Below are 14,404 nucleotides of genomic sequence, written 5' to 3'. Positions count from 1 at the left end.
GGAGCACACGCACATACATTGCAGGGCATTTACACGAAATTGCTCTTTACATTTACTTTATATTTCAATAATATCTACGAAATAGTTGCTAAAGCAGATCTAAATCAGATATACTTCGGCATTAACTTTTGAAAAACCTATGACTATTATTTCCTCTCCCCCTCTTTTATTGGACATGGTTTATCCCTTTCCCACAAGCCTTCAGTTTTTAACAATATGGCGGCTCCCTGTAGGCACGTAGGACATCATATTCAGAAAAACGGAAGATTTCTGCGGATTAACATCAACCAGCTGTTTGCTTGCAGGTAGGGCATGCTTGTGAATGTTTTTCTATCATATTCTTCTTTCGCTTACTTGTAACGTCGTGTGTGTTATTAGTGTAACACCAGTAGCATCCCCCGGCAGGAGAGGTCACGTCTCTGACTTTTTACTTACATCACCACTACTATGTGTCGGCTAAATCTGTTTAAATTAAACATATGCAGCTAAAGGTCAGACTGCTGTTTAGTCACAAAGCGGGAAAAATGCTTCTACGTGTAAAAAAAAAAAAGTCTTTCAGCAGTTCCGCAATAAACTGTAAACTAACTACAGATGCTTTACTGTGTTAAGTAAATGCAGGTGCAGCATTAAATTCTGTTTCCCATTTATTCGTTGGCCAAGTTGAAAATATTAGTTTATTGGTTCGTCTATGGTGGCACAGTTGATAGCACCTCTTGTATTTGCAATACAAAGGTCATGTGTTCGATTCCCGGTTGGGGTCTTTCTAAATTGTGCGCGTTATTGGTTTTGTCCAGATAATGAAAGCTTAGTTCTGTCTCTCTTCAGGAGTTTCGGGCTGACTTCAGCTCTTCAACAACAAGCTACCGACCTTCATAAAGGTAAACCAATCAAATTAGTATGGACGTTTGATTTGGAGTTTATGGAAAGACTCATGTCTCTAAATGCCAAGGACGACAACCTGCTGGAGACTGAAAACCTTTCACTCTCCAGCAACATAAACATTGACAAATCACACATAAAACAAATATGAAGTATAGTTAAGATTAAGGGATGTGAATACTTTCACGATGCACCGTAACCATAGCAAATCAGTAGAGAGAACAGTGTTGAATTCCTGTTGTCTCTTGATATAAAAACTGCATTTTTGCATTTTTTCAGAATCAAAAGAAGCTATAGTCATCCCCAGGAAGAAATCATGGTATGTCTAATGTATCATAAACAGTATAAAAAGTTTTATTCTGATCACTGATGACTACATTCTTTAGCACAGTCAGTATTGGCGTTTTCCTCTTGACAGGAACAAGGAGGCAGTGCTGGAGGCTCTTGCTTCTACTGTCCAAAGAGTAAGAGTTCTCACGGGATAAGATTTTGGTTTCTCTGCGTGGTTCTGTTATTTTGGTTGTTTATCATGTTTCCTGTTTGGACATTTCTCCCTGCAGGACCCAACAGCGTATCCCTACCAGTTCCAGGACGACCCGTACCTCTCACCCAGGACGTCCGTTGAGTTTGTAGGAGCTCTCGCTTGATATATCATCCTTTAAATCTGTGTTTCCATAGTGATTTCTCAAAAAATGAATGGGGACACTACCTGACAGTGAGTTGTTTTATTTTTCTTCTTTCTCTTTGCAGAAGCTGTTCTCTCTCTCTCAGGAGTCTGGCAGAGCTGCAGCCAAGTACTTTGTCAACAGCAACCCCAAGTTATTCACCAAAGACTTCGCAGAACCGCATATACCAGTAAGAACCGCAGGGATGCAAATAATTAATCGACTTCCGATTAATTGTCGATTGATGGTTTATTAGATGAAAACTAGTTCCAATAATGTCCACTTAAACGTTCTTTCAGTGTTGTAGTTTGGCCGCCATCCAAAAGAGGGCGCCATTGATCACTCTTAAGCATAGCCAGTTGATACAGAAACTGTCCAAACAGAGACCGGTTTGGGATGTAGAATACACTTTTGTCGTGAGTTCTGCCTGAACATGTCTCTATTTATGGGGAAATTAAGTGTTTCACACGGTTTATTTCTGTTCAGCAACCAATTAGCTTCCTCTCTTGTTGTATTCTATAAATATGTCTAAATTTACTAATATGAGAAAACCACAATTTTCTTTGTATTTGATAAGTACTTAATAAAGTGGAGACGAAATAATTTTGTCTTCCCTTTTTTATTCCATATAGTCTGAAAAATAAAGCTGTTTTGTTATGGAAAGACAGTCAGCCATTTTGATACTAGAGAAAACTGAGGGTTTTAAGAAAAAGATCGCTTATCGATTAATCTGGAGGTTATGGGTTTTTTTTGTTCGTTTTTGCAATCCCACGTCTCCTGCAGGGACACACTGTGAGATGGAATTTTTTTCCCTCATCTACATTCATGTTATTCTCATCTAACAAAAGATCAGCACCTGCAGCCTCAGGCAAATGTCTACTCATGTCTTATGTTGTTTGTTTATGTATTTTTTTTCTTTATGCTTTGGATGGGCCGTACTGAAACAAATTTTGTTGTTCTGATTCTGATAGCAATCAATTGTAGATGAACTTATTAATCAGTGACTTGCACACTTAGTTTGTACTTGTTTTGTTAGTTTGTTTTGTGTGTATATTTGTAGTGTTTGATGCCAGAGAGCGTGGCGCTGCGTCTGGAGGAGGTGAGCCAGGAGGCGCTGGAGGAATGGATCAGCCTGAGGAAGGTCTCGGCTGCGGTGGAGATGTATGATCAGCTGCTGCAGTCCGGTGAGGTTGCACGCAAGAAAGGCTAGGTTTCTTTTAAAAAAGAAAAAAACGCCACCAATGCGCCGCTTCACTGGTGAATATTGCTCCTTCCAGGCACAGCGGTCTCCATGGAGACAACCCATAAGCTGCTGGACCTCATCTGTCTGTACTGTGACAGAGACCCAGTCCAGGAGGGGACGCCGCAGACTGAGGACAGAGTGAGTCGATCGTAACCAGGACGATGTGGTCGGCTCTACGGAGTGCCGGTGTTGAGGTTTGTCTCTGTGTTCGGCTCAGGAGGAGGAGGAGGAGGAGGACAGGAGGCGGAAACCCATGGGGCGCCGAGCGATGGACTTCCTGAAGTGCACCTGGAAGGAGAACAACAACGCGGAGAGGATCTTCAACCTGCTGCCGGAGAGAGACGCGCGGTGTTACTCCGCTCTGATCAGAGGCATGGTGAAGGTAACGCCTCGCTCACGTTTGTCTTGCTGAACAAACGGCTGCAGCGTTCCTTCATTGTTTATGTCTCCCCGCAGCACGGAGCATACGCAAAGGCCTTCAACCTGTATGAAGACCTGCTCAACAACAGACTGTCAGGTGAGGATCAGGACACACAGCGAGCAGGAAGCAGCGCATTGCTAATACTGGACGAATATCTGCTTAGATCCAGGATAGCTCAGATGTGAGGTTCCCCAAGGTTCAATCCTGGGACTCCTTCTATTTGATTACATACCACACCTCCACTTTATCAGGTTATAACAAGATATAATATTAATTACCATTAGGCGTGTCGCAATAAACCAATATATAGCAACATGTCTTACTTTTAATACTTGTTAGCACCAGGGTTTCCCCCAGAAAACTTTCCAAACCCAGTGGTAGCCCGCTGGATGACCGCCATTTTTTTTTTTTTTTAGTTAAAAAATATTTGAAGTTGACAGGAAATTGGAAAATATCACTTGATATTATTGGACGATTGATACCTACACACCAACTATAAAGTCTTACAAAAGGGGCAAACATTAAAACAAACTAAAATAAATAAACAATGCTTAGCCTGGTGGGCTAATTCAGCCGGGAAAGTCACATAGCACCACAAAACTGATGGTTTTTTGACAGTTTTTCTGCGTTCACAGCTGATGTCCACGTCTTCAACGCGCTGATCTCAGCAGTTCCTGATGTCAGAAAGAAGAACAATGAGAGATGGGACCTCATCGCTGTAAGAACTACTCAATTCTGGAACGTTGTTCAGATTCCCTTTAAATAAAAAAACAAAGACATTTTTAATATCAGAACAACTGAAGGAAGCAACCAGACCAGGTGTTCAATGTTAAATTATGTGTGTATGTGTGTGTGTGTGGGTGTAGGAGCTGCTGAACCAGATGAATGAACAGAAAGTTCGTCCCAACCTGCTCACCTTCAACAGCGTTCTCAAAGCTCTGAGACAATGCAGCTTCCTGGCTAAAACCTTCTCGCCCCAGATTCTGAACGAGATGAAGGCCCTGGGAATCGGTAAGCTACAGGCTCCATCGCCTCTGTCGTCTACCTCTGGGGGTCACAGGGTCATGTTTCCTCACCCATGCTTTCTTCTGTGTAACCTTCAGCTCCAAGCTTGGCCACCTATGAGCACATCCTGACAGTCTTCTTCTACAAGTCAGGTAGGTCTGGCTGTGGCTGAGACAGGTGTTTATGAGCTACTTCCTGTTTATGAGCTACTTCCTGTACGCGGACTGAGCGGTGGACATTTTCTCCGCAGCCTCCTCCGGGCCCAGCAACATGGCCATCTTACAGGACGTGTTGATGGAGCTGGAGGGAACCAGCTTTACCTGCCAGGACCCTAATGACGGTGAGCCCAGAGCGACAGAGAGGAAATGATGTCATCTGTACTGATACGATGACAGGAAACCTTTCTAAACTTATCTTTTTCTTTTCTTCCCAGTTTTGTTCTTCGCCACTGCAATGAAACTGGTGAGTTTTAAAACTTTCTCCTTCTTTTTTAAATGTCTTTCTTTTCTGTTTTAATTTTTTTTTAGCTTTGACTTTACTTTTTTAGCGTAGAACCAGAATTGGGTTTTATTCACCAAGTTTGAGAACCAAACAAGGAAATTGCATGTAGGGCTGTAACTCTGTTCCTGCTACATTAACCTCACCTCCAATGTCTCCAAGTGTTTGGACAATAAAGATCTGGAGCTGGGCTACAAAGTTCACAGTCTGGTGGAAGTTGGGGAGAACTGGAGGCTGCTAGGAGATTCATATCAACAGGCTCTCTATTAGTAAGTTCCCAGAAATGGCTCTTCTGATGCAGTCTTCCTTCGTTTTTGGTTTTTCCTTCTTCCTAACCCTCCCCGTTTTCTCGGCAGCGGTCGCTTCTTCAACCTGCTGTGCCTGATGGAGCACATCGACGTGGTGCTGAAGTGGTACAGCCGGATCGTCCCCTCGGTCAGTGCCCCCCCATCTGGCTGCGTTTCCATTACAGTCGTGCACCAAACTTTGTCAAGGTTCCCCTAATGTTGGGGGGGGGAAAAACACAATTTTTAATATGCAGTGTTTCCATTATTTAAGAAACGCAATAAAATCACACGTGCATTTAGGTATTCTAAAGGTACATTTTTTTTCTCGTGAAAGGTCATTAAAAAACACGCAGCGCTGTCATCTTCAAGCTACTTCCTGTCATCTTCTTCTTCCTGGTTTCCTCCAGTAGTGACATCCTGTTGTTGATCATGTGACTCGTCTGATGGGGGGAATGCTTTTGTGAATTTGACCAATCCCGATTGATGAGGCCTAGCAATCAGACACCATATATGGCACTTCCTGTTTTTAGATAATTGTCGATATAAAGTTTTTTTGTTTTTTTTTTTGCTTTTTACTGTCAAGAGGTGAATTTGATTTATTTGTTTAGAAAAACTTACCCTGAACACTTTCAACATTTTTGTACTTTTAAACATTTAAAATATCATCATATTTGCCCTTTAATAGATTTGTTTATTTTAATTTTTTATCAGAAATGATGTAAAATATTAAAGATCGTGTGAAATACACCACTTATGACGCGGCCAAAAAAAACCCCACATTCTCCTAGCAGCAAAACTTTTTATAGAAAAACAAGTTTTTTCAAAATTGCCTCGTTTCCATTCATTTTTGAAATTTCAAATTGCGCAATTACACGGACAATGGAAACGCAGCTACTGTTAGCAGATTCCTGCTGTCTGTGGACGGTAGCTCACTCTTCAGTCTGCTGTTTGCAGTTGCTCTACCCCAACCCTCAGGGAATGAAGAACCTGCTGCAGGCTCTGGACACGGACAGCCGCCTGGACCTGCTGCCCACCATATGGAAAGGTCCGACCCACACCACCAGGAGCGCTCCACCTGCCTCTGTTTCTATAAATATGGTTCATTTCCCTTTATTGTCTGCAGACATTAAGAGTTTGGGTCATGATAACAAGGTGGATCTGGTGGAGGAGCTGCTGAGTCTCATGGCCAGAGATGAGCACAGTGCGGAGGTTTGTTTTCGTCCCTCACTGATCCACGTTTTTTCATGTCCGATACAGAAAAAACTGGTTGGATTGACTGAAAACAAGTATTAAAAAAAACAACACATGTGCTGAATTAAAATTCATTTAATAACTCTCCACCAGCACAGCACACTTAAATACACAAATAGCTTCATAAGTTTGGTCAAACATGTAAAAACAACACAATTTTAATTTGTTTAGACAACACAATTAGGAGTCTAATAGCCAATGTAAAATAATCATAAAGAAACTGAAACTGACTACCGTGGTCAAACATGGAAAAAAAACTGCAGCAAACTTTCTTTCAAATGGTTCAAAAAGTGCATTTAGGTATTCTAAATATAATGTAAAATGAATAATAAAGCATGATGTCACTCAGAGCACAAAACATAGAATTAGACTGAATAGACCTGCCTGTATGAATCGGGCACATTGTTACTGATACCTGATCTAGGATTGTTTTCTTTTTTCAATATTGGCACCGATACAGATATTAACATTGGGTCGGTGTGTCTCTACACGGCTCACTGTTATTGTGTCTTTGTGTCTTATCAGTTCTAGTGAGGAGTTTTCTATTATGGCAATAAATTCTAGTAAATGTTTAAAACGCCCCAAAAACTAACAGTACCACAAGACCTAGTGATAAAATGTCTGTCTGACATATCGTCTGCAGGTTCAGGAGTCTTTTGCTGCGTGTGCTCTGGATGTTAAAAGCGTGTTTGGCGAGAGGCCCAAAAAGGAGTGGAGCACCTCGTCGCTGTCACACATCTCCATCCTGCTGCTGCGGGCCAACAAGCTCCAAAAGGCCTGGTGAGAGAAGGATTCACACCACTTACAGGCTGGCAGCGCGTCCTTAAAAAGTCTTCTGCTCAATTATCTAAAATTAAGGCAATAAAATGTCTTACATTTTTTTTCTTTTTAGTTGGGCCTTCAATATGTTAATCACAGGTATTAAATTATGTCTAGACAAGACTATTTGAATAGTCTTGTCTAGACATAGACAAGACTATGTCTATGTCTAGACATAGACATAGTCTATTTTTTTCTGGCAGGACTTTTAAGTCAGGCAAACGTTTGAGTCACACTCAGACATCTTGATGACGTTCTGTGACTGGAGACTGTTGAAGTTTTCCTTTAATTGGTTTATTGCTGACTTTGAGTTATTCTTTCTGTCGCTATAAAGCTGTAAATCAAGGAAAATGTGTAAAGACATCTCTCAACTCTTAATTTTTAAAATTTATTTAACCTCCAGTGAAAGAAGAAAAAAGACGGTTGAGGCTACCAGTAACTTACAGCTAGCTAGCAAGCTTTTTGCATGTATCATGGGAAAAGGCAGTTTGTTTGAACAAAGTTTGTACATTTCTAGGCGATGTAAGTCTTAAATCCCTTTCATAATTGTCTTAAAAAGTCTTAAATGTGAGTTGGTGAGACGTGCCTTAAACTCTCTTTATCGTATTACACACAATAAATGATGCGTGGTTTTAAAAAAAAAAAAAAGATCTAAAAATCATTTCTATTCTGCCGTCTCTTATAGCTTCAAATAAATTATTATTCAACTCATTTTATTAAAATAAAATGCGTTGAAATTTCTGGTTATGTGGAGAGAATATATGGAATGGTTTAGGAGGTTTGACTAACTAATGGTTTCTGACCTCATCGTGTCTCTTCCGGTTCCCTCTGCAGGGACATGCTGCAGCTCTTCAAAGACAAAAACAGAGTTCCTTCGTAAGTTTGCACATCATTTTTTTTTCTTCTTTTATTTTTTTTTAGTGCGTAACCCTTTGTTTCCCTGCGGTCTTTTCTCCACAGTGGGGCGCTGTTGAGCAGCTTCCTGACCGCATGTCGATGCAGTGCTTCCCCTCAGAGAGCCGTGGAGCTGGTCCAGCTGTCTGCCGCCTTCAGTCTCCCAACAACCCCGGAGCTAGCTAAGAGGACACTGGCTGAGTTTGAGCTGAACGACAAGCAAAGGTGACTCACTTAATTACCTGGAATCGACAAACCGAGTGGCAAATCAATTTTACTTAAATCGTTCTCTTCATCTGGGGAGTTAGAAAAATATATGAGGCACTATGCAAAAGTTTTAAACCGCCAGACTGGTGAGCAGAATGCTAATGAAAACACTCCCACAGTAGACTGCGAAGCACTATCGCAGGGGTGTCAAACTCCAGTCCTCGAGGGCCGCTGTCCTGCAGTTTTTAGATATACCACAGGTACAAAACACTGGAATGAAATGGCTTAATTACCTCCTCCTTGTGTAGGTAAGTTCACCAGAGTCCTGCTAATGACCTAATTATTCTATTCAGGTGAGGTGCAGCAGAGGCACATCTAAAAGTTGCAGGACAGCGGCCCTCGAGGACTGGAGTTTGACACCTGTGCACTATCGGGTAGCCTGGTCATGAATTATTAGCAGACACTACTTGGAACTAACTTGGAACATTTAAAGTCCTGACAGCAGCATCTGAATAAGTTAGAGAGGTACATTACAGGCCTTGTCTGACTGCAGAGGAAGAGTGTGGAGGTGGGATGATTATGGTTTGGGCTGGTGCAGCATCTGACTGAGAGCTTCAAAAAGAATCTATTTGAAAATCTTAACAGACTAAAGTCGATGGACTAAGGAAAATCCAGCATAGCTCCTTAAAAAAAGTACTGGAGACCGGTCTCAGAGCATCAATTTAGCTTTGCAAACTACTAAATGTATAAAGAATTACAATGTTTTTACTCACTTTTATTCACTATTCAATAAATATTAGGTTCGTTTAGCATAAAATCTGCATCATGCCTTCTGATTTAAGTCAGCCATGAGTTCTTAAGGTTTTGTTTTTTGTAGCCAGGGTGACTGTTGCTTCTGTTTTTTGTTTTTTTTTTGTTTTTTTTGTAAACTTTTCAATTTTTTGCGAGCTATGCTAGCTTGGAGAGCAAAGCAGCTTGATAAATCAGAAAGATGACCATGCCACATCAGCTATTATAATTTACTGTATAATAACGATTGACTATTAGGGCCATACTAATTAAACATAAAATTATGAAAATAAACAGAAAATAGTAATAAGACTTTATTCTATAATTCTACAAATTTATTGTTATATTATTATGACTTTATTCTTGTAATGCTGCAAATTTATTCTACAAAGATTTCTTGTAATATTGTGTGACTTTATTTTTGTAATTTTATTACAAAAATACTCCATTGTAAAAAAAAAAAAACGGATTAGGTTTTATGATGAAAAAAAACGTTTTTAATTTGTACAGGTCCTTCTCAAAAAATTAGCATATTGTGATAAAGTTAATTATTTTCCATAATGTAACGATAAAAATTAAACTGTCATATATTTTAGATTCATTGCACACCAACTGAAATATTTCAGGTCTTTTATTGTTTTAATACTGATGATTTTGGCAAACAGCTCATGAAAACCCAAAATCCCTCTTTCAAAAAATTAGCATATTTCATCCGACCAATAAAAGAAATGTGTTTTAATACCAAAAAGTCAACCTTCAAATAATTATCTTTAGTTATGCACTCATACTTGGTCGGGAATCCTTTTGCAGAAATGACTGCTTCAATGCGCCGTGGCATGGAGACAATCAGCTTGTGGCACTGCTGAGGTGTTACGGAGGCCCAGGATGTTTCGATAGCGGCCTTAAGCTCATCCAGAGTTTTGGGTCTTGCGTCTCTCAACTTTCTCTTCACAATATCCCACAGATTCTCTATGGGGTTCAGGTCAGGAGAGTTGGCAGGCCAACTGAGCACAGTAACACCATGGTCAGTAATACCAGTGGTTTTGGCACTGTGAGCAGGTGCCAGGTTGTGCTGAAAAATTAAATCTTCATCTCCATAAAGCTTTTCAGCAGATGGAAGCATGAAGTGCTCCAAAACCTCCTGATAGCTGCTGCATTGATCCTGCCCTTGATGAAACACAGTGGACCAACACCAGCAGCTGACATGGCTCCCCAGACCATCACTGACTGTGGGTACTTGACACTGGACTTCTGGCATTTTGGCATCTCCTTCTCCCCAGTCTTCCTCCAGACTCTGGTACCTTGATTTCTGAATGACATGCAAAATTTTCTTTAATCCGAAAAAAGTACTTTGGACCACTGAGCAACAGTCCAGTGCTGCTTCTCTGTAGCCCAGTTCAGGCGCTTCTGCTGCTGTTTCTGGTTCAAAAGTGGGTTGACCTGGGGAATGAGGGACCTGTGGCCCCTTTCCTGCTCACGCCTGTGCACGGTGGCTATGGATGTTTCTACTCCAGACTCAGTCCACTGCTTCCGCAGGTCCCCCAAGGTCTGGAATCGGCCCTTCTCCACAATCTTCCTCAGGGTCCGGTCACCTCTTCTCGTTGTGCAGCGTTTTCTGCCGCACTTTTTCCTTCCCACTGACTTCCCACTGAGGTGCCTTGATATAACACTCTGGGAACAGCCTATTCGTTCAGAAATGTCTTTCTGTTTCTCACCCTCTTGCTTGTGGGTGTCATTGATGGCCTTCTGGACAGCAGTCAGGTCAGCAGTCCGACCCATGATTGCGGTTTTGAGTAATGAACCAGGCTGGGAGTTTTTAAAAGCCTCAGGAATCTTTTGCAGGTGTTTAGAGTTACTTTGTTGATTGAGATGATGAGGTTAATTGCTCGTTCAGAGAACCTTTTCATGATATGCTAATTTTTTGAGACAGGGATTTTGGGTTTTCATGAGCTGTTTGCCAAAATCATCAGTATTAAAACAATAAAAGACCTGAAATATTTCAGTTAATGTGCAATGAATCTAAAATACAGTTTAATTTTTATCATTATATTATGGAAAATAATTAACTTTATCACAATATGCTAATTTTTTGAGAAGGACCTGTATATTAAATACAAATTAATTATTATGATTTTTTAAAATATTTTTTTCTCCAGTTTGAGGTCCCCACTAGCGCCCCCTGATGGTCTCCCAGGGATCTGTGTCCCTCCCACTTAGAAAAACACTGGGTTAGAGAAACCAATCTTTTTGTTTTTTTTTTTTACTCTGAAGAAAATCAAACTAACTTTCTATATCAGGCTCACCGAGTAGTTTGCTCCTTATCTGATTATTAATCACCATTTATTTACTAATCAGTGGCAGAAATTAGTAATATAAAATGGATGCACTTTCTTTGCCTTTAATGCAATTTGTTTTTTGTTTGAAAAAAACAGACATGAATCCTCAGTTATTAAAGCTGACCTCTTCCTGTAGACATTAACTCAGTGTGTTTCCCTCTTTCTCTTCTAGGTCCATTGTGTCTGAATTCGAAGCTGCACCAGAGAAAGAAGAATAAATAGAAACCAGTTTAACTATAAAAGCCCTTATTGTTAAAGTCCTACTGCTTATTATTGTAAGGAACACTTGTCTCCACTCCTCTGTGTAATAAAACATTCTAACAAATGCAGCTCCTTTCTTTTCTTTTTGTCCACTAGAGGTCAGTGTTTCTCATGTAACTTTTTTTTTGCTCCTCTGGAGTTTTTAATCCTTTTCTTTCCTTTTATGGTCGACATTTGAAGATCTTAGACTCGCGCTGGGTTTCTTAGTGTGAAATGGACCTTCCCAGTATTAAATAGTTGTTTTTCTGTATAATCCAACAAAATTGACTTTATCCTCGGGGACTGGGGGTTGCGGGTTAAGGAGAGGATGCAGGCGCACATTTCTCTCCGTGATAATTTACCAGCTTCCTGAAACTGCTGATAAGCTCCTTCCTCAACATGTTGCCTGCGAATTACAGGCAGGGGGGTCTGGAATGTGCTGAACTTGAGATGTAAACAGACTGCGTACCTCCACCTATAGAGGTGGAGGTACGCCTATAGAGGTGGAGGTACGCAAGACATGCTCGTTACGATGAGGCAGGTCAGCGGTTTGTGTGAAAATCTCTGTCAAAACCACTTAAAGAAGCTTAAAAACCAAGCAAGACAAATGTTTCAGCACAGCAGATGAGGTGAAGACATTAGATTAATGGCTAAATTTGTGGAGAAATAGTGTCGACCCAAGTATTCTCTCATGTCTCTACCTGTCCACACTCAGGGGAGATGCAGGGTGGGAGTGAGCAAGCCAGCACAGGTGAGTTCGTCCTAATCAAATCCCCTCCACCAATCATCAGCTGAGCTGCCAGCACGACCAAATAAGGATATGTGGGCAGAAGTGCGCAGGGGAGGGAAGAACAGGGTGGTGTTGAGCCGGGATGGGTGTGGTCTGAGACAGAGCTTCACACACTCTCATTAAGTATACACACACACACTACTTCACTCAGAACCATCGCTTTGCATGGAATACGAAATGCGGCCCTTCCGTCGCATGCAGCCTCCTGATTTGGTTGATGCCACGCAGTTTTACCTGTGGATGTAACCAAGGCGTAAAAATCCTTAAATAGACACACAGAGAGGAGTTGAATTAATGGAGGGTGTTTTAATTGCCTGGGTGGAGAAAAAAAAAGTGGAAAATGTCTGAATTGCTTTTAAAGCCAGAAGTAGGTGGAGGGAGACTTGTATCTGAACCGGCGAGGGTCAGAGGTTGAATTTGCTGCTAATATGCAGCAGGCTGAGTATTCTGGATTTTTTATTTTATTTTTATCTGTTGGGGCTTAGATTAAAACAAAGCAATGTCAGGCAGGAAAAAGAGGAGAAGGAGGAATAAATAGACTCAAACATTAGCTTCTGACACACAACACTAAACTCTTGAACTCCTCTGACTTTTTATCAAAAAACATTTCTGAAAGAAAGCTCAACTGTGGCAGCAGTTAGCTGGATGTTATCAAACTTACATGATGCTGCTATTGATGTCAGTTTGCAGTCTGAAGATATTTTAAAAGTAATAATCTGGAGGTAACTGTCTTACGAAACTAACCAAACACCTTCTGCGTTTTTACATCCTGAGCCACTGCAACCACAAACTTGAGTATGTTGTGACTTTACGTGGTAGACCAACACAAAGTAGTTCATAATTCTGGAGTGGAGGGAAAACGATATGTGGTTCATGAATATTTGTACAAGTGAAAGTATGAAAAGTGTGAATGTTTGTTTGTGTTGGCCTAGTCAAAGTCAACTGAAAATCTGATCAAGCTTAAACTATTTGGCAGAGGCAGAATTAGTGCAAGCGTCACTCTTGTGAAAGTCAAACAGTACGGTGAGGTTCGGTGTCAGCAGACAGTAGTTTAATGGGTGACTGATCTTTGCATTGGTAAACACACACCACATAAACCCGCCTGCTTTCTGTATTCAAATGTTTCAGCATTTAAAGAGACAAAGAACAAGCTTCAGGTACGGCACCAGTTTCTGCACATTTGCTTATGCGTGAGCTGCTGGTCCCACACGGCCGTCTGTTTTCCATTCACTCCCTTTCTCACACTGGTGAACAATGGTGAATTGACCTGCAGTTTGTTTGGCTCTGCTGTCACCGGTGTTAGCACACAAGCTGCCTGTCATCACACAGGACAGGGAAAAATCCCAAGGTTTTTCTGCAGCTGCGTTTCTGGATCAGGGGTCTGCAACCTGCGGCTGCGGAGCCACAAGTGGTTCTTTGGACCTTCAACAATGGTCCTTAATTTTTTTGTAATATAGGTATAATAAGTTATGACGGAGTATTGGGTCCATGCTAGGAACAAATAAAATTATGAGAATAAAGTCGTATGAGAAAAGTTAAAATAATATGAGAATAAAGTCTTATTTTGAGAACAAAAACAATATTATTAGAAGGAGGTCGAACAAAAATTATAATAAATTTTTTAAAAAATTGACTTTTACAAACTCAGAAACTTCTGGAGCTCAGAAACGTTCAAGTTTTTTCTAAAACATTTCTAAGATTCTGACCAAAAAATCTGAATTTCTGATTGTTTTGTCAAAAATGTACTCCTTTTTTTTTTCCGTCTATCTAACGTGGTCCTATTACGCCGTCGCACCGGAACGGCTCGCATCATTCTTATTTCGTTTCAAACTCGCTTGATGTGAAAAAAATGTTTCCCCTGCAGCTTTGAGAAACTAAAGAGAAGCAAACACCAAACTCGATCTGTCTGAAAAGTCACCTCATCTCAACACAAACATTTCTTATAAAAAAAAGTGACTTTTTTCGAATTTGGTGAGTTTCCATAAAGCAAATTTATCCTGCATAATTCAAATTCGCTTTGGTAAGTGGAAACACAGACACTGACTGTCACCCACGGTAGTGGAGGGCTGATGATGTGGGC

The 14,404-nt window shown here is 40.8% G+C and overlaps 1 protein-coding gene across 2 annotated transcripts; it reads left to right on the top strand.

The window, feature by feature from the left end:
• Window positions 1-167: 167 nt before the first annotated feature.
• Window positions 168-11,623, top strand: ptcd3 (pentatricopeptide repeat domain 3). 2 transcript variants are annotated; one of them, XM_014966980.2, is made up of 23 exons: window positions 168-305; window positions 826-878; window positions 1,159-1,198; window positions 1,298-1,343; window positions 1,440-1,508; window positions 1,630-1,734; window positions 2,605-2,728; window positions 2,822-2,925; window positions 3,008-3,169; window positions 3,244-3,304; window positions 3,844-3,926; window positions 4,075-4,219; window positions 4,312-4,365; window positions 4,464-4,553; window positions 4,647-4,675; window positions 4,874-4,980; window positions 5,068-5,146; window positions 5,953-6,043; window positions 6,122-6,207; window positions 6,893-7,029; window positions 7,903-7,944; window positions 8,029-8,187; window positions 11,467-11,623. In XM_014966980.2, exons 1-23 carry the CDS (start codon window positions 217-219, stop codon window positions 11,510-11,512), a joined length of 2,001 nt encoding a protein of 666 aa, XP_014822466.2. In that variant the 5' UTR covers window positions 168-216; the 3' UTR covers window positions 11,513-11,623. The 2 variants fall into 2 exon arrangements, with proteins under 2 accessions (XP_014822466.2, XP_014822465.2); XM_014966979.2 differs by having other exon boundaries at window positions 3,005-3,169.
• The last annotated feature ends 2,781 nt before the right edge of the window (window positions 11,624-14,404 follow it).

The sequence above is a fragment of the Poecilia mexicana genome, unplaced genomic scaffold (assembly GCF_051168715.1).
Source record: "Poecilia mexicana isolate PSO_F unplaced genomic scaffold, ASM5116871v1 scaffold_10, whole genome shotgun sequence".
Classification (NCBI taxonomy): Eukaryota; Metazoa; Chordata; class Actinopteri; order Cyprinodontiformes; family Poeciliidae; genus Poecilia; species Poecilia mexicana.
Note: the sequence above shows the minus strand (reverse complement) of the source record. Positions and strands in the feature narration are given on the sequence as shown.

Bases quoted from the DNA above. Each gene is read 5' to 3' on its own strand.
- ptcd3 (XM_014966979.2), top strand. From the start codon at position 217: ATGGCGGCTCCCTGTAGGCACGTAGGACATCATATTCAGAAAAACGGA. The intron at 306-825 runs GTAGGGCATGCT...GTCTCTCTTCAG, and splicing joins AACCAGCTGTTTGCTTGCAG to GAGTTTCGGGCTGACTTCAG. The intron at 3,170-3,243 runs GTAACGCCTCGC...GTCTCCCCGCAG, and splicing joins TGATCAGAGGCATGGTGAAG to CACGGAGCATACGCAAAGGC.